The sequence below is a fragment of the Cucurbita moschata genome, unplaced genomic scaffold (assembly GCF_002738365.1).
Source record: "Cucurbita moschata cultivar Rifu unplaced genomic scaffold, Cmos_1.0 Cmo_Scf00008, whole genome shotgun sequence".
NCBI classification, from domain to species: Eukaryota; Viridiplantae; Streptophyta; class Magnoliopsida; order Cucurbitales; family Cucurbitaceae; genus Cucurbita; species Cucurbita moschata.
The window spans coordinates 3654491-3676684 of NW_019268524.1; the positions used below are offsets into that span (position 1 = coordinate 3654491).

The following is a 22194-nucleotide window of genomic DNA, read 5'->3' on the forward strand; positions in this document are numbered from 1 at the left end:
CAAAAAAAAAAAAAAAAAAAAAAAAGACAATAATTCCCGCCGCCGTGCCGGAGTCACTCCGATCGAGGATTCTGAGCCGTCGGCGAAGACCCATCAAACAGCCCCATGTAATTAACATTGCTATCATTACTCCTCAACCCCCCACCCTGTTGAAAAAACGTTTCACTCGCCGCTGAATTCCCCAACGAGAACATAAACGGCGGTTGCTGCAGCGGCGGCGGGGGCGGTGGAGCTTGGTTTTGGAATTGGAATACCGGCGGAGCGTCGAGGTGGTAGGCGGCGACGGTGGGGTCGAAAACGGCGTTGGAGTTACTAGGGAAGCCAAATGTGGAAAAATTGGAAGCGTTGTTGGATGGACCACCGGTGAACTGCTGGACCATGGCTCGGAAATTGGCCGCGTCCGTGTTGAATAAAGTGGTTGGAGTCCGTCGAGAGGCTCTGGTCCGCTTGCGAACCGGCTTCGAGACTCTGCCCCCATCTGGGATTAAACCGGAGGAGGTCGGTAGCGTTGTGGCAGAGGAGATGGCGGCGGTGACGACGGTGGAATCAGAAACAACCCCGGAATTGTCGTCGTTATTGACCTGACGGTGGTCGGAAAGGTTGAAGGAGAGTTGTTGATTGTTGTTTTGGTGATACATGTGAATCCATTGATCAGCCATTTGGAAGCAAGAAAGTGGCTGAATTAGAAGGGTGGTTTTGGTATATATAGATTCTTTGGGGGTATGTGGGTGTAATTTTCAAAGTTTAGAGGGGGCGGTTAGCAATTATTTCTTAAACGAAATAAATTAACAATTTCTAAGATTAAATTATTTAAAAGACAAAACACTAAAATGATAATATAAACTCTTTTTTTTCAATTTTATGGATGTCACGTGAGGGCGACACGTGGAGGGGAGATTTAAAAAGTAGGTTTGCTGTTGCCACTGTGGACTGCATGCTTCCTCGAGGCTTATATCAAGGGAATGTTTGGTTTAGTGTTTCATACCTCTTAAATAGTTTTCTGTGTTAACTGAGTCTCCACAATGGTATAATATTGTCCACTTTAAGTATAACTCTCCACAATGTTATGATATTGTACACTTTGAGTATAAGCTCTCGTGGCTTTGCTTTGAGCTTCCCAAAAGATCTCATATCAATGGAGATAGTATTTTTTTATTATAAACCAATGATCATTTCCTAAATTACCCGATGTGGGACTTTCATCCAACACCTCCCTTGATCAAAGTATGTCTCCCCTTAATCGAGGCTCGACTTCTTTTTCTTTTGGAGTCTTAGTCATTTTTTACTATGCCTTCGAGGTTCACAGTACCGTTTGAGGATTCTATTGATATGACTAAGTTTTCGATGTGGGACTTTCATTCAACACACTGATATTATTAAAATAATTTAATTTACATCCATAATATACCTTCTTATTGATTTTATTTAATTTTAATAATTACCACCAAAGATATATAAAAATTTAATTATAATTAATTAGTAAATTTTAAAAATTAAATATAATTTATATGAAATGAGTCACCAATTAAAATAGTTAATTACTTTTTGTTATAATAATAATAAAAAAAAGTAAAATAGTAAATAGTAATAATAGATAAAGAGATAAAAAAGCATGATTAAAATTATGTAATATTGAAAAGATGAAGTCAAATTTACCTCTAAGCACATATTTCAAACTTTTATATTTAATTATATGATTAAAATCAAAGATCTCCAAAAGATTGTTCACAAATGTTGAAAATTCAGCCAAATATAACCCAATTAAATTCATCTTATGAATTTAAACAATATATATATTTTTACTTTTACTTTTCAATTACTTTACAAAAATGGAAAAAATGGAAAAAAATGAGTTATTTTTATTTAGACGTCGTACACAATTTTCACCCGTATATTAACGATAATATTTAATTTTTTTTATTTTTTATTTTATAAAAGTAAAAGCAGTTAATGTTACTTTTAAAATTATAGATAATAAACATAATGCTGGGCGAGTGACGATAAGCTTATTAAGTCTTGCTGTAAATATATTTTTTATTTTTTATTTTAAGTTGAAGGGTATTAGTGAAATTTTAATTTAAGAGTATTTTTGAAAATTTACTAAAAGTAAACAGTTACATCCAAAACTAAGGATAAAATTATTGTCGAATATTTTTAAGACAAACGCACCAAAATTACGAATATTTTTATTAATTTAGCCCATTTTATATTAGGGACGGGATAAAGATTTCTAAATTTTTATTAATAGGAGAGAGAAAATATGACTTTTTTTTTCCTTCTAAAAAACATTAATGTTTTAAGAACTTAGATGTGGATAGCATGAATTTCTTCAAACCAACCAAGCAAGAATTTCCCAATTTTAATATTTTGAAAGAAAAAGAAAATAAAAAATACTCAATTTAATAATTATATTAATTTAAATTAATTTTGACAACCCCACTTATTTATTACTATTTTCATTCTATTTAATTTAAATTATATTAAAAATACCTTAAAAAAATAATTAATATTAATGAAAAATATTGACGTTTTTTTACGTTTTGTATCTTTAGTACAACGAGTTAGAGATTCATACTCTTAAAGCATTAACAAACAAGTAGCATTATGCTACTTCCAAATCTAAACTTTATGATAAAAAATTGTTTAACGACATCGTTGCAACGTTTTAAATATCGTTTCCATTCTTCCACCTCGTATATCGAACCGACCCGATTATACCCTTAATTTCATTGAGCTTCCACATCTCGTTAAAATTCCCTTCCATTTAAGGAGTTACCTTTCGTTTTCAAGTCGTGTACGCCCGTAATTCCCTCCAATCAAACACTTCTTAAGTGTCCCGATAAACCCTTATATATATATATATATCGCATGCGCTTGTGGACGCTTTCTTCATCAACCATCTTTCACCGCTTGGAGAGAATTAAAAAAATAATAATAAAAAGACGAGAAAAAAAAAAGTCAAGTAAGAAGAAAATAAAAAAGGAAAAAGAAATAAATGTTAGTATTAAACATAAAGAAATTCGCACGTTATTTTGACGAATGCGCCTGGTGATGAATCGATCGATGTGGGACGCTGATTAATTTCTGATTGATTTAATTATTTATTTTTGGTTTCTTCTGATTTTTCCACATTATTGGGCTCATATTTTCGTCGGTTTTTAATTATTTATTTATTTTTGCCTGATCTTTGACCAAGTCCGCTCATCAAATCCGCTGCGGCTCTGCAAAACCATACCCCTTTTGTTTTCACACCCAATCTCTTCTTCCCAAATGGGATTTTGCTTTGCTTCTTAATCACACCCAATTAATATTCTTTATGTTGCTTTTTTAGGGACCTGATTTGAGGTATAGCGTAAATTAGCTTGACTTATGAAGGATGTTTACTTTAGTCGGGATCATTTTGTTCAAATCCAACACGTGTCGGGAGACTGCTCGTGAAGAAATTGAACGAGTCCACTGGTTTGTTGAGTATATGATGCCAACGGCTCATGTTTATAGCGTGCTATTTAGTATCACAATTGTGCAACACTTGTTCAACAGTGAGAAAATTGAACTTGGCAGACAATTTTGACGCATGATCAAGCCTTGGGTCACATTTGACAAAAAATATTTTACGAGAGAGTGAGTGAGTAATGTTATAGGCTAAAAGTGAATGAGCAACAACCATAGCTTTGATAACATATAACCCAGATAAGAATAATTGTCAGCTAGTCACATCCCCTATAATACATTCTAAGACATTTTAGCCATGGCGGGTGTAGACATGATTTTGGTGAACGATCATACATCTCCGTATTGATATAACAAGAATAATAAATATCTAACTAATATGAAAGGTAGTAAAAGAAGTTTGAAACGAGCATATGACCATGGATAACATGGATAAGAGCGATTATGAGGATATGACAAATAAGAAAAGCTCAAAAGAATTGAAAGTCATACATATATATACTAACAAGGTACCCTTTCATTTTTTATGGCTCAATCATACGAACTTTGTGGAGCAATTTTATGTTGAGTGACCTCCTAAGATACACGAATGAACCGAGACTATATGCGAATGAGAGCGATCTGTGACCATGTCGTTAGGGTATGTAAGAGAATATCAAGACCATAAGGTGCTGAATCCTGATCTGAATCGGGGTCACCAGTTGATCAGCTAAATTCTAAATTAAAAAGTAATTAAAAAAACTAGACAAAATTACCAAAACCATAACGTTTTCTTAAAGTATGATGTGGATATTTACTTTATTTAATTGCAGCTTTGTGAGAAGGAAAATGCTTTGCCTGCACATAAAATAAAAAGAACATAAGACCAAAATAAATAGAACAGAACAAGACATGAATTAAGATTTAGACCATACCCAGAAAAATTTCCAGCTGAGAACTGGTTTTATGTATGCAAAGGTTGTCCTGTTCTTGTTTTAGCTAACCCGACAGGCGTCTATCTCGAACATGAACTGACATGTTGTTTATGCGAGTCTGGGGCTAGGCATCGTCGAGCTATTCCTAGAGCATAAACAATTACATCTCTGCTAATGGAGAATCCGAAATGAAATCGTCGAAAAATACACGTAATCGAAGGCATACCATATCTTGCAGATTATTTTCAATGTCAAAACGACCTTGCGCACCCGGTTCCCTCGGGTTAAGCTGTCCTAGGGACTAAAGGATAAGGAATATATTAAGTTGACGAATCGAACCGTGTCGTATATCGATCTAGCATTGGTTACTGAATATAAGACTAGTACCTGTATTGTTTGTCTATCGTCACGTGGACCGACACGAGCTACAACCGAAGGAGATTGATCCTGAAGAATCAGAAAGTTGAACTAAGGTTCTTATTTCTTAAAGAACATTATGATCCTATGTATCATCAAGCATACCAAACTCTGCATAGCTTGAAGACTATAATAACCTTCAGGTCCATCACAGAAAGGCGAATTTGTGCAGCCATCGAGTGCAGCTGCTCTCGAATCGACTTCCTGCACGAATGTACGAACCCAGAGGAGAGAATTTGTAAGAACAATACCATTTACAATGAAAACACTTTGCACGAATTCTAGCACAACTGCATCGAACATACCGCCTCCGACGATTTGTACCGTGCCTGCTTGGTGATCTGATAGGCAGAAACAGGAGAGTATACAGATGTTTAGTACAGAATACACAGATAGAGACTATACAATGCTCTCTAGCCAGAAGCACGTACCGACTCACCTTGCCTTTTTTGATCGTTTTCTTTTTACGAGACGACTTGGCCATATCTTCGCCACGATCATCGTCTTCGACGTCAACAAAACCAACAGAAACCATATTTGTTTCTGCAAAGCTCTTGTTAGAATTGTTCACAAAAACACACTGTTTCAATACGTCCTCTAATGCGTCAAATGCAATATCATACGTTTCTCGAGATAAAGACCCGACTTCACTTAGTCTAATGGCTTGTTTGCAGAGGTGGTTGAACCGCGCCACTCGGTAATGAAGTCGATTTGACGATTCACTTAGCCTGACCTTTGCATTTCTCGTCCAACGTTTCAAAATATATTTCTGTGGGATGCTCGTTACACCAGAAACCTGAAGAACAAGGATAGCGTGTCTGCAAAGGATGCCTCTATGCTCGAAAGAACGGCATCGACAACGTATATCCAATTCTGCTTTATTCCAAGCTACCAGGAACTTCTGCTGCTCTTCCAGATCATCAACTTGGTATGTTACAATAGCTCCATCTTCGGTTTGTTCGTGCACTCGACATGAAGCTGCACCCACTACCTCCAACTGGAATTTCTTAAATATCGTCGTCACGTAGATGGTCGCCGTTTGTTGCTCGAAAGGAGAGAGACATTTCAAGGCAGGTTCTTGGTGCCGAGTTTCAAAATCAGCATCAGCTTCCAACTCGAGCATATCTTTGGAGAAAATCTCAGATCGTTCAACAAACTCCTTGAACGTAGCTTCTTTACTTATATAATTGTCAAAAAACGAAGCCACGCTCCCCGATCGTTCACTCGTACACATTCCAGCCAAAAAATAGTTCTTCACATACGCTGGCACCCATTTCTTATGATCATCAAACAGTAACTGAAGCCATTCATTCTCCTTTACTTCAAATTTCTCAACCATTTCCCACCATTTCTTTTCAAATTCTTCATCCCTCCAAGATCCATAAATGCATTTATCAAAGCTTTCCATAAAATTTCTGTTCTGATCTATAATCTTTCCTAGTTTTTCACGAACTCTTGTTAGTATGTGCCACAAAGAGAACAAATGGATTGCCTTGGGAAATACATCTGCAACAGCTTCTTTCAAGAACGATTCTCGATCGGTCAAGACCACGGTTGGAGCAGGACCACCCACCGCTTTGAGCCACGTCTTCATTAACCAAATAAGACTTGAAGTAGCTATATCACCAATCAGTGCACCTCCAAACAGGACATACTGAAAATGATGATTGACTCCAACAATAGGAACAAAAGGAATTTGATATCCACTGCTTATGTAATGAGTATCAAAGAAGATCACATCACTAAAGTTCTTGTAATCATGCCTTGCTTTTGCATCCACCCACAAGACACTTCTCAGCTGTTTTTCTTGGTTGAAATCTACAGCATAGAAGAAATTAGGATTCATTTCTTGCATATGCATAAAATGCTCGAGCATCAAATGGACGTCTCCCTCGTCTAGAGCCAACTGCAAACCATTCTTCTCAGAAGCAATGATATCCGGGTTTTTGTTCTTTCCCTTTAAAGCATAATGAAAATCATCAGGACAAATCTCATGGTTATGCTCTCTTATAAAACCATGAACAAACCATTTTCCATCTTCCCTTTTCTTGATGTGTATGCTAGCATCACAACCCGTCTTCATACACGGTCTAGGCTTGACGGTCGTAGTCGACTCTCGCTTGCTTCCAAATCGAGAGCAAGCAATCTTAATGTCTATGAACTTTCCAGATCTTTTAGAGCGTCTGCTTGCTTTTATTGTGATGCCAAATCCCACAAATCTAGCATATTCTCTATAAAATGAATATGCTTCTTCCTTCGACTCGAACTCCAAGCCGATTTTCGGTTCAAATGCTGGCCCCATGATGTGATTTATTCCCACGTTAACGATATCCATCTGATCCCGAACACTATTAGTTTCGGTATTTGGAATTGACATTCCCTGACTTAGCTCAGCCCTTGTAGGAGAATTTGCAGCCCTTCCCTCACCATGTGTCTGATCCAAATCCATGCCATCATTTTTACTCTCAAGGATGCCTAACCTTTCTTGATCACTGGAAGGCAGCTCAAGGTCTATATCCATGAGGAAAATGTAAAAGATTGAATAGGCCCCTGAGAGTACACAAGGATGAGGCTCTGTAGCTATCAAGTTCTTGAAGAAGCAGAAAGAATTTACATTATGATACACAGATCTCAGCTATTGATCTACTATTGTAGATCAAGGAACTTGAAGTTTTGATATCTGTTCATAGTTCATGCTTATACAGCTGAAGAATTTCTCAATTTTTAATTTCCATACTCCGAAATCCCTAAGTTCTGAGTTTCATCCACAATACGTTCTTATATAAACTTGAATTGCATCAAGTCTAGCAGCAAGAACAAGTAAAATCAAGAAGTAGATATACAGAAGCACATCGAAAGGCCAGAAGAAACGAAATGCCGTAATTTAATGAAGAATCAGTTTACAAATCGAAGCCTCAGATGAAAAGAAGAAACGCAAGAACCCTAATTAGTTGAAATTCCGGAATCAATTACCTCGGAAGGGGCGAGACAGGTGATGCGGCGCTGCAGAAATTAAAACGAACTAACAAAAGAAGAAGAAGAATCGACGGGAGATTCCATTGCCGCCGAGGCTTAATTCGAAGCTCCTTCGTCGCCGGATTTTCATCGCTTTTCGCCGGAAAGATGAACGGAGCAACCAATCCGGGCTATCGCCGAATAAGCTCCATTTGGGTCGGATCCAGACGAAAAATTAAACACGTCCGTCATTCTACGAACGGATAATTTTAATCAAAATGTATATATACACAAAAGTGTACTAAATTCGTAATTTATATAAAAATAATTACAATTAACCGACTAATCAAGCAACTTTACAGATTAATAGCTAAAATTTGACGTTTTCGAGACAACATAAAACAAACTGTTCTACAAATAGATAAGTAATCGGCCGAAAGCATCTTCTTCTTATAGAAGAACTTGCTCACCAACTGCTCTTTCTTTCTTTGCTTGCACAGGAACAACATTTTGAGTGCTTCGCCTAGAACAAGAAATGGGGTTCAACCATCTGCTTCGTACGATCATCAAACCCAAGGTTTCAGATCATCACTACCCTTTTCAAATTTGATCATCTTGTTTCCTCTTCTGTGTTTTTGGTTGATCCATTTTTTTTCTGGAACTTACTGCGAATCATGTTTATGGTGTTCTTGAATGGTGGGGTAGTTGAACTCTGTAGTTTAGAGATTTAATCTTTTGGCAGAGGGGGATTTGTTGGAAGTATGATCTTGATGAGGCGACTTGTCTTCTTTTATAGCATTTATCTCCCCCGCCATTAGAGAACACCATGCTAACTTCCTACCCTGCGGAATACATGGAAGTTGTATTCATTTCATTCCAAAGCTCAACTGTACAAATTAGTGAAGGATATAACTATATAGAGCTGTTTGGAGAGATAAAAGGGGAAGTAATCCTTCATGGATCTCAAGTTGGTTCGAGAGGGAACTAAGCATTTCTTATAAGAGTGTGGAAACCTCTGAATAGACCTGGTTTTAAAACCTTGAGGGGAATCTCAAAAAGAAAAGCTCAAAGAGGACAATATATGCTAGCGGTGTGCTTGAGTTGTTACAAATGGTATCAGAGCTTGACACCGAGAGGTGTGCCAACGAGGACGTTGGGCCTCCAAGGGGGCTGGATGAGATAGGTGAATCAACCATCTATCCTCCTGAGGAGAAGTTTGGTTTCAAACCCCGGTTCAAATAGAAGAAGTACGTCATGCTAATGTGCCTTGGATGATCCACATCTCAAGGTCACGCGTTGATGAGCATATTGAACTATTCATGTGGCTAAGAGCCCTCACAGCTTAGGCACAACGACGCAATTATCAGGGGCGCGCTCTACCACTGAACTAATAGCCCGTCGTGCGGGCCTCCCGTTGGGGCCCGCTATGCTAAAAGCGAGAGATACCCCATTCCTCTCTTTCCTTTTTTTCTCCCCCATGTCGTCACACGGGAGGGACATGGAGATGTAAAAAAGGGCGGTGTGCCAACGAGGATGCTGAGCCCTCAAGGGAAGTGGATTGTGAGATCCCACATTGGTTGGAGAGAGGAACGTAGCATTTATTATAAGGGTGTGAAAACCTCTTCTTAGTAAACGCGTTTTAAAACCTTGAGGATAATCTCGAGAGAGAAAACCCAAAAAGGACAATATCTACTAGCGGTGGGCTTGGGCTGTTACATATGGTATCAGAGGCAGACACTAGGCGGTGTGTCATCGAGGACGTTGGGCCCTCAAGGGGGGTGGATTATGAGATCTCACATTGGTTGGAGAGGGGAACGGAGCATTCCTTATAAGGGTGTGGAAACCTCTTTCTAGTAGACACGTTTTAAAACCTTGAGGAGAATCCCAAAAAGAAAAGCCCAAAAAGGACAATATTACCTAGCGGTAGGCTTAGGTTGTTACAAATGGTATCAGAACCGGACACCGGGCGATGTGCCAGAAAGGAGGCTGGGCCCCTAAGGGGGGTAGATTGTGAGATCCCACATTGGTTGGAGAGGGGAACGAAACATTTCTTATAAGGGTGTGGAAACCTCTTCCTAATATGCATGTTTTAAAATCTTGAGCGGAACCCCGAAAGGGAAAGTCCAAAGAAGACGTTACAAAGCAATCCTTAATTAGTTTATGTTCTGAAGTTAGGGGATTTGGTGGTTTCTTTCCTTCTCGTGTCGGCAGAAGGAAAAGAGACTCCATGCTAGTACCTCAAATGTTTATCATCGTATGATATGCTTTGATTAAACCGTTTCCAGGTTGGTTCCTGTGCAAAAGATGCTTCTGCGCATAGAAACTCTTGTGAGCGGCTCATTCAGGTTCAATCACTTAGCCACCCATATGGAACAGAAGCATCATTGCAGAGGGACAATTCGAGTACTGGTTCAAGGAACGGTCAAGGGTAACTTCGAGTCTCCGTGATAATATTATATATGATCAAGAAAATATTCATCTACTCGAAACATTTTCGATTCGAAAACGCTCGTTATCTCACATATTTTACGTATGGAATCCCAGTTTCAAAGGCCATGACATGCTTGCACCTTTCACAGCTGGTTGGCAGGCTGCTGATTTGAATCCTTTGGTCATAGCAAAATCTAAGGTATTTCTTCACGTTCTTCTTTTTTCATCGTCGTTTTTTTCTAAAAACTGGCAATCCCACGAGGACCTTCCGTCCCCACGTGATAATATTTGTCGTGGTGATTTATCATGGCTACAGGGTTCCTATGTTTACGACGTTAACGGGAAGAAATATCTCGATTCGCTTGCTGGTTTATGGTGCACGTCCTTAGGTATTCTTACGGCTCCCGATCTTATATAATGGCTTTTCGGGTCTAGCTTTGTATATTAAGTCTTTCGAGTCGTGTATGAATACTGAATATCGGCAGGGGGAAGCGAGCCTCGGCTTGTTGCTGCAGCGATGGCACAGCTGAATACATTGCCGTTTTACCATTCCTTTTGGAATCGCACAACGAAACCGTCTTTGGTATTGTATTCCTTTCTTAGTATGAAGCTACTTAAAATTCTTATCATTACATGTTATGACATGAAAGCTCACTTAAAAAAGAAATCAAACACAGTTTGGAATAACGGCCCAAGCCCACAGCTAGTAGATACTGTTCGCTTTGGCCCGTTACGTAGCGCTATTAGCCTCACGATTTTAAAACGTGTCTACTAGAGAGAGGTTTCCACACCCTTATAAGGAATGTTTCATTCCCCTCTCCAACCGACGTGGGATCTCACAATCCATCAATCTTGGGTGCCTAACGTCCTCGCTGGCACACTGCCTGGTGTTTGGTTCTGATATCATTTGTAACAGTTCAAGCCCACCACTAGAAGTTATTGTTCTCTTTGGCCTGTTACGTATCGCCGTCAACCTCACAATTCTAAAAAACGCGTTTTAAAACTGTGAGGCTGATAGCGATACATAACGGGCCAAAGCGGACAATATCTGAAAAAATACAAAACTTGAGATGTCTGAAGTTTAATGATAACTGTTGCAACCTCGACGTAGCAATATTGTAAAAACTTCATGATTTTACCTTTACCAAACAATTCCCGACCACTTTCCCACCTTAATATCAAGGAAGCTCACCCCAAGTTGGTTCATGGCCCGAACCTCTCTTTCCTCGAATTAATGTCGAGTCTAAAGGAATATTGTTATGTTGTCTCAAAGTAACTCTAATCAACTAGAACTATTTTGATGGTAGTTTCCACTGCCTGACTAGCGTCGAGCCCCGTAATTTCGGGAGAACGGGTGACATGATTCATTTATCAAAGAGATGTCGAAAACGCAGGAGCGTAATCTTGTTCTATTTATCTTGTTGTCCACTGCAGGATCTAGCAAAAGAAATACTGGAAATTTTTACTGCAAGAAAAATGGCGAAGGTGTTCTTTTCAAACAGTGGATCAGAAGCAAATGATACTCAGGTGCTTTTTGTTTACTCTACATTGTTACCATGAAAATTTTATTACCTGTTATCGAGCTACCGAAGGAAAAGAGATCAGGTAAATACGAAACCGTAAAATATGGTCATTCAGTGTCCAGTTGAACTGAATGTAATTGTACTAGTGTGGGACGGGCCACTTGGTAACTAGGGTTTAAAACGCTCTCTTTGGGCTTCCCCTCAAGGGTTTAAAACGCGTCTGTTAGGGGAAGGTTTCCACACCCTTATAAATGGTGGTTTGTTCTCCTCCCCAACTAATGTGGGACATCACAATCCACCCCCCTTCGGGGCCCAGCGTCCTCGCTGGCACTCTTTCCTTCCTCCAATCAATGTGGGACCGCCCCCCTTTGGGGCCCAGCGTCCTTACTGGCACACCGCCTCGTGTCTACCCCCCTTCAGGGAAGAGTGATTTGTTCTCCTCCCCAACCAATGTGGGACATCACAATCCACCCCCCTTCGGGGCCCAGCGTCCTCGCTGGCACTCTTTCCTTCCTCCAATCAATGTGGGACCGCCCCCCTTTGGGGCCCAGCGTCCTTACTGGCACACCGCCTCGTGTCTACCCCCTACCAATGTGGGACATCACAATCCACCCCCCTTCGGGGCCCAGCGTCCTCGCTGGCATTCTTTCCTTCCTCCAATCAATGTGGGACCGCCCCCCTTTGGGGCCCAGCGTCCTTACTGGCACACCGCCTCGTGTCTACCCCCTACCAATGTGGGACATCACAATCCACCCCCCTTCGGGGCCCAGCGTCCTCGCTGGCACTCTTTCCTTCCTCCAATCAATGTGGGACCGCCCCCCTTTGGGGCCCAGCGTCCTTACTGGCACACCGCCTCGTGTCTACCCCCTACCAATGTGGGACATCACAATCCACCCCCCTTCGGGGCCCAGCGTCCTCGCTGGCACTCTTTCCTTCCTCCAATCAATGTGGGACCGCCCCCCTTTGGGGCCCAGCGTCCTTACTGGCACACCGCCTCGTCTTCCTCCAATCAATGTGGGACCGCCCCCCTTTGGGGCCCAGCGTCCTTACTGGCACACCGCCTCGTGTCTACCCCCTCAATGTGGGACCGCCCCCCTTTGGGGCCCAGCGTCCTTACTGGCACACCGCCTCGTGTCTACCCCCTTCAGGGAACAGTGAGAAGGCTGGCACATCGTCCGGTGTCTGGCTCTGATACCATTTGTAACGACCCAGATCCACCGGTAGCAAATATTGTCTTCTGTGGGCTTCCCCTTTCGGGCTTTCCTTCAAGGCTTTAAAACGCGTCTGCTAGGGGAAGGTTTCCACACCCTTATAAATTGTGGTTTGTTCTCCTCCCCAACCAATGTGGGACATCACACTCTTCATCTTCATAGCTAGGATGCTTCAAGCTTCTGGGCCTCAGGAACTAGAATGGAATCTCGTGACTCGAGTGTAGGATGAATCCGCTAGCACGTCCTTGCAAAATCTTACCCAATTCTTGCCACTCTCGCACAAACCTTAGCTCGTTTCTTACCTAACCAGTGGTGTACGAGAGGAGGGAGCCTAAATACCGTGCCCCCATACTGGTACTGACAGTTCTTGCCTTCGGTAATATCTGGTTGATGGTCTGCTTCACATAGGCTCCCCTTATTTTCATACTTACTTTTGCCGGAGAAAGATATTATGACCTTAGTGATGCTTGCGTTGAGTATAATAATAAATACTCGTGATGAGTAGTTACTTTCTATAGGTGGTGATTATAGTTGTTGGACGCCCCAATCCACCCCCTTTCGGGGCCCAGCGTCCTTGCTGGCACACTGCCTCGTGTCCACCCCCCTTTGAGACTCAGCCTCTTTGTTGATACATTGTCCAGATAGCTCTAATACCATTTGTAACAGCTCAAGCCCACTGCTGGCAAATAGTCATATTTGAGCTTTCCCTTTCGAGTTTCCCTTCAAGATTTTTAAAACGCGTCTACTAGGGAGAGGTTTCCACACCCTTATAAAGAATGCTTCGTTCTTGTCCCTATGTATAATATCAAATGAATAACATCATTTTCTAACTCGTGTAGGTAAAACTAGTTTGGTATTATAATAACGCACTCGGGCGACCGAACAAGAAGAAAATCATCGCTCGTTCAAAATCGTAAGTATGTTCGTTATCCAACACTCTTTTCAAACACGCTCTACTCATTGTACTCATCCAAGTCTTTGCTATCTTTGCAATCTTAGGTACCATGGTTCCACATTGATATCAGCTAGTCTTTCAGGGTATGCCAATAACAAAAGATAGCTACTAAGACTGAGAAAGCTTTAATAACTTGCTTGACCAAACTATGTTAACTTGGCAAATCTTATTAGTCTTCCAGCATTGCATCAGAAATTTGATCTTCCTGCTCCGTTTGTACTGCACACGGACTGTCCTCATTACTGGCGTTATCGTCTTCCTGGTAGTACCGAGCTGCGGTATTTTTATTAGACGTGTTGTTACACGGTTGATACTATTGCTCTTACAATGCTAAATATGACTGTGATGTGACAGGTGAAACCGAGGAAGAGTTCTCGTCGAGATTAGCTAAGAGTTTAGAGAGTCTTATTCTCGCGGAAGGACCCGAGACGGTGATGTCACCGAAGTTAACTAAAGTTCGAATATTTGACGTCTGCTGATAATCTTTAGTGTTTCTAACCTTTGGTTCTTTTAGATTGCTGCCTTCATTGCTGAACCTGTCATGGGAGCTGGTGGTGTGATACTTCCTCCTGCAACTTATTTTGATAAAGTAAGCTGCCACTTTCTTTACGAGGCATAATCATGAGTACTTCTAGAGTTTCGTTTCTTCAAAAATATAAAAATAAGAACGAAAGAAAAGAAAAGTGTGAGATCCCACGTTGGTTGGAGTGGGGAACGAAACATTTCTTATAAGGGTGTGGAAACCTCTCCCTAGTAGACGCGTTTTAAACCGTGAGGCTAACAGCGATACGTAACGGGCCAAAGTGGACAATATCTGCTAGTGGTGGGGTTGGGCTGTTACAAATGGTATTAGAGCCAGACAACGGGCGGTGTGGTGTGCCATCGAGCACGCTGGCCCTCAAAGGGGGTGGATTGTGAGATCTTACATTGGTTGGAGAGGGGAACAAAGCATTCATTGTAAGGGTGTGGAAACCTCTCTCTAATAGATGCGTTTTAAAACCGTGAGGCTGATAACGGTACGTAACGGGCCAAAGCAGACAATATCTGCTAGCGGTGGGGTTGGGCTATTACAAATGGTATCAGAGTCAGACACCGGGCGGTGTGCCTAAAAACGTGAGGATGATGGCGATACGTAATAGGCCAAAGCAAACAATATTTTCTAGCGGTGGGTTTGGGTTGTTACAAATGGTATGAGAGCCAGATATCGGGCGGTGTGTCGAGTACGCTGGGCCTCCAAGGAGGGTGGATTGTGAGATCTCACGTTGATTAGAGAGAGGAACGAAACATTCATTATAAGAGTATGGAAACCTCTCCTTAGTAGACGCGTTTTAAAACCGTGAGATGGGCGGCGATACGTAACGGGCCAAAATGGACAATATCTGCTAGCGGAGGATTTAGGCTGTTTACATATGGTATGAGAGTCAGACATCGGGCGTTGCGCCAGCAAGGACGCTGGGCCTTCAAGGAGGGTGGATTGTGAGATCTGATATTGGTTGGAGAGGGAAACGAAATATTTCTTGTAAGAGTGTGGAAACCTCTCTCTAGTAGAGGTGTTTTAAAATCGTGAGGTTCACAACGATACCTAACGGGCCAAAACAGACAATATCTACTGGCCGGTTGGAAGTTAGAAAATTATTGAATGGTTTCTAATTTCATGAGCAGGTCCAAGCTGTGCTGAAGAAATATGACATTCTTTTCATTGCCGACGAGGTAATGCTATATTACTAGCTGCCTTCATACCTTTTCACTTCTCTTACCCAATGCCCTATAAGCTCTTCCCTGCCATAGGTTATTTGTGGTTTCGGAAGGCTCGGGGCGATGTTTGGATGCGATAAGTACGATATTAAGCCAGACTTGGTATCGACAGCTAAGGTGAAGTCGGGCTATTTCCGAGATTCAACACAGCTCGTTTAGAGCCTGAGAAGAACATATTTCTTTATAATGCTTATTTTTGCAGGCTCTTTCTTCTGCATATATGCCTATTGGTGCTGTCATTGTAAGCCCTGAAGTCTCAGATGTCATACACTCTCAAAGCAACAAGCTTGGTAAGTTAGTCATGGGGCAACCGAAAATATCCTCGTAACGACGAATTGATCGTCTGTTCATTCAGGTACTTTTTCCCACGGATTCACATATTCTGGACATCCTGTTGCTTGTGCTGTGGCAATTGAAACACTGAAGATCTACCGGTATGAAGATTTTGCTAGTCCTCATGACTAACTGTGAGATCCCACATCAATTGGAGAGGGAAACGAGTGCCAGTGAGGACGTTGGCCCCTAAGGGAATGGATTGTGAGATCGCACCTTGGTTGGAGAGGAAAACGAGTGCTAGTGAGGACGCTGGGCCCCCAAGGAGGTGGATTATGAAATCCCACCTCGGTTGGAGAGGGGAACAAAACATTATTTATAAAAGTGTGAAAACCTCTCAACATTCGGCTAACGGTGGGCTTGGGCTGTTACACTAACTATACTAAACATTTTGGTGTTTCATGTTGTGCAATGTGTTTTTCTTCATAGAGAGAGAAATATCGTCGAGCAAGTAAAGAACATTGCCCCGAGGTTTCAAGATGGTGTAAAAGCCTTCTCTAACAGTCCCATCATAGGAGAGGTACAGCTCGAGTAATCTTTTCTTTCTCGTGGCTACAAAACGTTTGCTCGTGTCAGCTCGTTTGGTCTGTCTTTTTGCAGATAAGAGGGACGGGATTGGTTTTAGGCACGGAATTCACAGATAACAAATCACCCAACAATCCATTTCCTCCTGAATGGGGTAGATATCTTCTGTTGTGAAAAGTTTCCATCAATATTGGAATCATATTGTTAAAAAGTGTTTGAATGTGATGTATAGGGATAGGTGCATATTTTGGAGCAATGTGTGAGAAGCATGGAATGCTAATACGCGTAGCCGGGGATAGCATAATGATGAGTCCTCCCTTCATAATCTCACCTGAAGAAGTTGATGAGGTACACCAAACACATTCTTACATTCTTCCATTAAGTTATTGGCTTTGATCAAAGAATTCCTGAAATAGTTCCTCGTTAAGTTGTGACAAACACAAACTAATGAGGACAATGAAGTTTGAAATGAAGGAATGGGTTAAGCTTAGAGATATCTACCAAGCGGGAGCGGAGATGGGGACTTTTCCCTTCACATTTATTTTTATAGAGGTCGAGGTGGGGATTTTCCACGGATAATTTCCGGGAATAGGGTTCTATACGGGAAATTTTTTCCCCATCTTTTTATATATATCTATAATTTCAATTAAAAAAATATAAAACATCATATTAAATTCAATTCAATAATATTTTATAAGCAAAAATATAATATAATATAATGTTCTAACTTAGAACGATTTAGTAAATAGGAAAAAATTTGAAAAAATTTCACCTCGTTCTGCCTCCCATTCGCTGTTTAAAATGAGGATTTCTCAGTCCGTTTGAGGTGGGTAAATGAACATATTTATGTTCATTGGGTTGATGTGATCCAAATTTGTTGTTCATAGAATAATAGAGCTTCTAAGTGAATATAAATGAGTGTAATATGAAACTTGAGAGCTCTAATCCTGAAAATGGTTTCATTTGCAGCTTATAAGCATCTATGGGAAAGCATTGAAGGATACTGAAGAAAGGGTGAAGGAACTCAAATCTCGGGCGGAGTAGTTCAACCGACACCTAGCCTAATCAATAATGTGGAAAAGTTTATTTACTCCAATTGTTTGAGAATAAGGAAAACAGAAGAAACCATATTGGAGTGTGTAAATTATCACGGCTTTAATCATATTGGAGTGTGTAGATTATCATATTGAAGTGTTTTTGAACCTTCATAACTTATATAATACTCTTGAACTTCTTTGAAGGTTCAAAAATATATCAAAATCATTGCCTGTCAGTATTATATGAACTTCTTTGAAGGTTCAAAAATATATCAAAATCATTGCCTGTCCCTGACGCGGGCGGATTGAACTGTCTCGTTGCTTCGCTCCTCTTTCTTGATTATTCTTTTCCTCTCCTGTCTGTAACCTAACTTTGATTCATAGATCACCACAATAACTCTTTCCTTAGAAATCATCCCTGTTTCTTTCTTCAAATCAGAAAAACCATGGCTTCCGATCCCCAATGAACTCTTAAAAGCAGTTCTAAAAAACTTGCGTGTCATTTGGAAATGATTTCAGTTCTAAAAAACTTCCGATCCCCAATGAACTCTTAAAAGCAGTTCTAAAAAACTTGCGTGTCATTTGGAAATGGTTAAGAGATGCTTCATTTTAAAAGAATTTTGTTTAGATGGAAAATAATTTCAGAACTTCTAAAGAACAATTTCGCAAATTGTAAGGAATTGAAAGACAACCAACCTCAAAAGGCGATCCCAATCTAAGAAAATCAAACAATCCTTCTGATCGCAGAAGAAAAACAAAGAAAATTCAGCCCAATAGCCTCCCTGAACACAAATAAGTAGATAATGGAGGAGGAATCTGTAGTTGATATAAAATAACACATGAATACCACAAAGTGAAAGCAATGGGAAGGAGTTTACCCAGTTGTACTTGTATGTGTGATCAGCAATGCCATTTGATCATACAAAGATCCTACTGCGTTCATCGAGAATCAGAAATTGAAATTGTATCCAAATGTGAGGCGTTTAAAAGAGATCGAACGATTCAGATCATTCAATTAGATTCTTCCTCGTTCCACCCATTTAGGGCTAAGAGAAGATCAACAAAATTTAGTATCATCGCACCAAACAATGGATGATTCATAATTTAAAATGTACTTCCAAAATTTAAAACAAGATGAAAGAAAAACCTCCAAATCCTCGAAACAATTTCCTCAGAACCTAAGCTTGGTAAAAAACCACCTGTTCTTCCCAGTCTTAAACCTGTCCTCCAACCTCTTCTTGATCTCCTTCGAAGCCGCGACCTTCGAGACCTTCGACTGCAAACAATCCACATTAACCACATCCTTGAGATCAACATCGAGCGTGTACCTTGTCGGCATTATGTGCTGGTAGTTCACAAGCTTGATGAAAGCCTTCACTCTCGATTTCTTCGCCGTCTTCTTCGTCGAATCTTTACGAATCACTTTGCTCGGGTACTTCTTCATCCCTGCAACCAAACAATGGCCATAGGGCCGATCGCGGGTTCCGTCATCGAAGTTGCGTACAATCACAGCCTTACGCCCGGCGAATCGGCCTTGGAGAACAATAACTGCTTTGTTCGGCTTTATAAATTTCACCATTTTAAACCCGATTTGAGCTTCGATTAAGCTGTAGACGACGATGAGATCATAAACCCTAGAATCTGATAGCAGAGCAGCTTATTTATAAGCGGCACAACTGAAACCCTATTTATATTTGAATCTGGGCCTAAATGAAGACATTCACTATTGGGCTTTTTATAGCTTGTGTATAATTGGGCCGTATTGGGCCTCACTTGTCAACTGGGCTTAATTGTTGGGCCCATGACTATTTTTGCACCATTGAATTGAAAAAATATTAGAAGATTTTAGATATTACAAAAACAAACAAATTAGATCTAAACATAATAAATTATCTTTAAATGGATTTATTTCCGATGCAAGAAACGATGAGTCCTATTTTCTTCTCGCAAACCACAGGAGCGTCGGGAGCATAGAGGAGCAAAGTTCACTTTCCCTTCATGGTAAAGCGATGCATAAAAAAGGGTTGGCCCGTCAAAAGTCCAACTCCTCTATGGTTTGGTATCCGGATTCATTCAGGGAGGAGTCAGTTTGAAAGCCAGTCCCCTCACGAGCATAAACAAAACGAGCATCGTACGATTAGCCCTAAACATGAGAAGATAGGTCTCTAAAGTCTCTCGACTCTTCCAAGGATTTTTTTTTCTTTTCTCCCATTTTTAATAACTTAATTTTCTCGATTTCGTTCGGTTTTCACCCACTTCTAACCTCAAGGGACGATGACATCAAGAAACCGAAGAGTTGATGTGATGTCCCACATTGGTTGGGGAGGAGAACAAACCACAATTTATAAGGGTGTGGAAACCTTCCCCTAGTAGACGCGTTTTTAAAGCCTTGAGGGGAAGCCCGAAAGGGAAAGTCCAAAGAGGACAATATCTACTAGCGGTGGATCTGAGCCATTATAAATGATATCAGAGTCAGACACCGCACCATGTGTCAGCCTTCTCGCTCTTCCCCGAAGAGGGGGTAGACATGAGGCGGTGTGCCAGTAAGGACACTGGACCCCAAAAGGGGTGGATTGGGGGCGGTCCCACATCGATGGGAGGAAGGAAAGAGTGTCAGCGAGGACGCTGGTCCCGAAGGGGGGTGGATTGTGATGTCCCACATTGGTTGGGGAAGAGAACAAACCATCATCTACAAGGGTGTGGAAACCTTTCCCTAGTAGACGCCTTTTAAAGTCTTGAGGGGAAGCCCGAAAGGGAAAGTCCAGAAGTCTAGCGGTGGATCTGGGCCGTTACAGTTGAAGAAGTTTGTAATTTAGCAAAATTATAACTTAATGGAAGCTTGACTACAACCATTCGTGTGACATGTGGGCCAATCACGCAGTGCATTACTCGTCAATAATTAATTTATACACCTAAATCTTAAAAAATGCATCTATTAAAATTTTTATATTAGGTTGACTTTCACTCGTTTATTTATAATGTAATATATATTTTTTAAACATCATATTTAATTAATCTAATATGATTAATATGATTAAAAAAAAACATGTTTTTTTTAGTGGATTCTTATGTCAAAAGAAAAAACCTTGAATAAAATTTTACTTTTCTCTTATAATAAATTATTAATTAAAAAATACATATATTTAAAGCTATAAATCATACAAAAAAACATTATATTTAAGTTAATGCGTTTTATTAATTTATTATTATTGTTTAAAGATTAATTGTTCGACCGCAAATGTTGAACCAACAATAAATCCACGTCAACGAGTTAATGCTTTTTCTCTCTCATTGTATTCCATTTGCGATTATTTATTATTAATTAATTTATCGTTATTTATATATTTCGACTTTAGGATAAAATTAATATATTACATACATTTGTTGAGACTTTATTATAAAAGAGGAAATATGAGTAACCAAAGTTAAATGATGAAGTAAAATTATTAATAAGGCTAACTTTGTTTTTAAAATATTTTTGAATTTTCAATAACATTTTTAAAACACTCTTAAATTTTAAAACTTTCATTAAAGAATTTTAAGTGCTATTAACATTATGTTTAAAAAAATATCAATAAAATTATAAAAATATTATAAACACTATGATCTTCATTTTAAAAAAATTATTATTATTAATATATAGACAGAAAATATCTTTTTGTACCTGATAGATCATCCGTTTTTTTTTTAGTTTGAAGATAATTGTATTATTTTTAAAAGTTCATGAACATTTTTTTAAAATATCAAATCCATCCTCCTTTAGGGCCTAGCGTCTACTGGCACACTACCTCATGTCTACCCCCTTCGGGGAAGAGCGAGAAGGTTGGCTGCCATCGTCCGGTGTCTGGCTATGATACCATTTGTAATGACTCAGATCCACCACTAGCAGATATTGTCCTCTCTAGGTTTTTCCTTTCGGACTTCCCCTCAAAGCTTTAAAACGCGTCTGTTAGAGAAAGGTTGGCTGCCATCGTCCAGTGTCTGGCTCTGATACCATTTGTAATGACTCAGATCCACCACTAGCAGATATTGTCCTCTCTAGGTTTTTCCTTTCGGACTTCCCCTCAAAGCTTTAAAACGCGTCTGTTAGAGAAAGGTTGGTTGCCATCGTCCAGTGTCTGGCTCTGATACCATTTGTAATGACTCAGATCCACCACTAGCAGATATTGTCCTCTCTAGGTTTTTCTTTTCGGACTTCCTCTCAAAGCTTTAAAACGCGTCTGTTAGAGAAAGGTTTCCACGTCCTTACAAATGGTGTTTTGTTTTTCTCTTCCACTTATTTTTTAAACAATTTTTTAAATTAAAAGCTATTAAAAAAATTGTAAATGTGTTTTTAAAGTTTAAAAGTATTAATAAAATTTTTGAAAATTAATGATATTTTTTGAAAAAAATTGAAGTATTAATGAATCTTTTGAAACCTTAAAATATTTTTTAAAATTAAAATATATTTTTAACGTTTAAGGTATTTTTTATGTTTTATATATATATATATATATTTTACAAAATACAAGGTTCAAAGTTAATTTAGGGTAGTAATTCAAAATAATAATAATAATAAATAAAATAAAACTAAAAGAATAAAAACACAGTGAATATAGTTTCATAAGCAGCCTTGTAGTCTTCAACACCCAATTTATTATTACAACTAATAATCCAAGAGTTCACCAAAAAAAAAAAAAAAAAAAAAAT

The 22194-nt window shown here is 39.6% G+C and overlaps 4 protein-coding genes across 11 annotated transcripts; 1 reads left to right on the forward strand and 3 right to left on the reverse strand.

Annotated features, from left to right (window-relative positions):
• Positions 1 to 13: 13 nt before the first annotated feature.
• Positions 14 to 711, reverse strand: LOC111445815 (VQ motif-containing protein 22-like). Its single transcript, XM_023084329.1, has one exon. It carries the CDS (start codon positions 657 to 659, stop codon positions 54 to 56), a length of 606 nt encoding a protein of 201 aa, XP_022940097.1. The 5' UTR covers positions 660 to 711; the 3' UTR covers positions 14 to 53.
• A 2927-nt stretch (positions 712 to 3638) lies between these two features.
• Positions 3639 to 8180, reverse strand: LOC111445801 (protein FAR1-RELATED SEQUENCE 2-like). Of its 8 annotated transcripts, none has more exons than XM_023084290.1 (9): positions 7755 to 8180; positions 5221 to 7331; positions 5087 to 5122; positions 4887 to 4985; positions 4752 to 4811; positions 4591 to 4665; positions 4365 to 4503; positions 4248 to 4287; positions 3639 to 4133 (listed from the first exon to the last, which is right to left on the reverse strand). In XM_023084290.1, the coding sequence occupies exons 2-7, from the start codon at positions 7300 to 7302 to the stop codon at positions 4489 to 4491; spliced, it is 2367 nt and encodes a 788-aa protein (XP_022940058.1). In that variant the 5' UTR covers positions 7303 to 7331; positions 7755 to 8180; the 3' UTR covers positions 3639 to 4133; positions 4248 to 4287; positions 4365 to 4488. The 8 variants fall into 8 exon arrangements, with proteins under 8 accessions (XP_022940058.1, XP_022940059.1, XP_022940061.1 ...); XM_023084291.1 differs by having other exon boundaries at positions 3639 to 4166; XM_023084293.1 differs by having other exon boundaries at positions 4365 to 4509.
• A 6-nt stretch (positions 8181 to 8186) lies between these two features.
• On the forward strand, positions 8187 to 17733 carry LOC111445807 (gamma aminobutyrate transaminase 3, chloroplastic-like). Its single transcript, XM_023084309.1, has 19 exons — positions 8187 to 8313; positions 10022 to 10164; positions 10281 to 10365; positions 10483 to 10555; positions 10652 to 10749; positions 11601 to 11693; positions 13740 to 13813; positions 13900 to 13938; positions 14029 to 14117; positions 14210 to 14286; positions 14370 to 14444; positions 15518 to 15565; positions 15644 to 15727; positions 15813 to 15900; positions 15966 to 16044; positions 16373 to 16463; positions 16544 to 16622; positions 16701 to 16816; positions 17438 to 17733. The coding sequence occupies exons 1-19, from the start codon at positions 8272 to 8274 to the stop codon at positions 17510 to 17512; spliced, it is 1548 nt and encodes a 515-aa protein (XP_022940077.1). The 5' UTR covers positions 8187 to 8271; the 3' UTR covers positions 17513 to 17733.
• A 626-nt stretch (positions 17734 to 18359) lies between these two features.
• LOC111445816 (60S ribosomal protein L27-3-like) lies at positions 18360 to 19160 on the reverse strand. Its single transcript, XM_023084330.1, has one exon. It carries the CDS (start codon positions 19082 to 19084, stop codon positions 18677 to 18679), a length of 408 nt encoding a protein of 135 aa, XP_022940098.1. The 5' UTR covers positions 19085 to 19160; the 3' UTR covers positions 18360 to 18676.
• Between the last annotated feature and the right edge of the window lie 3034 nt (positions 19161 to 22194).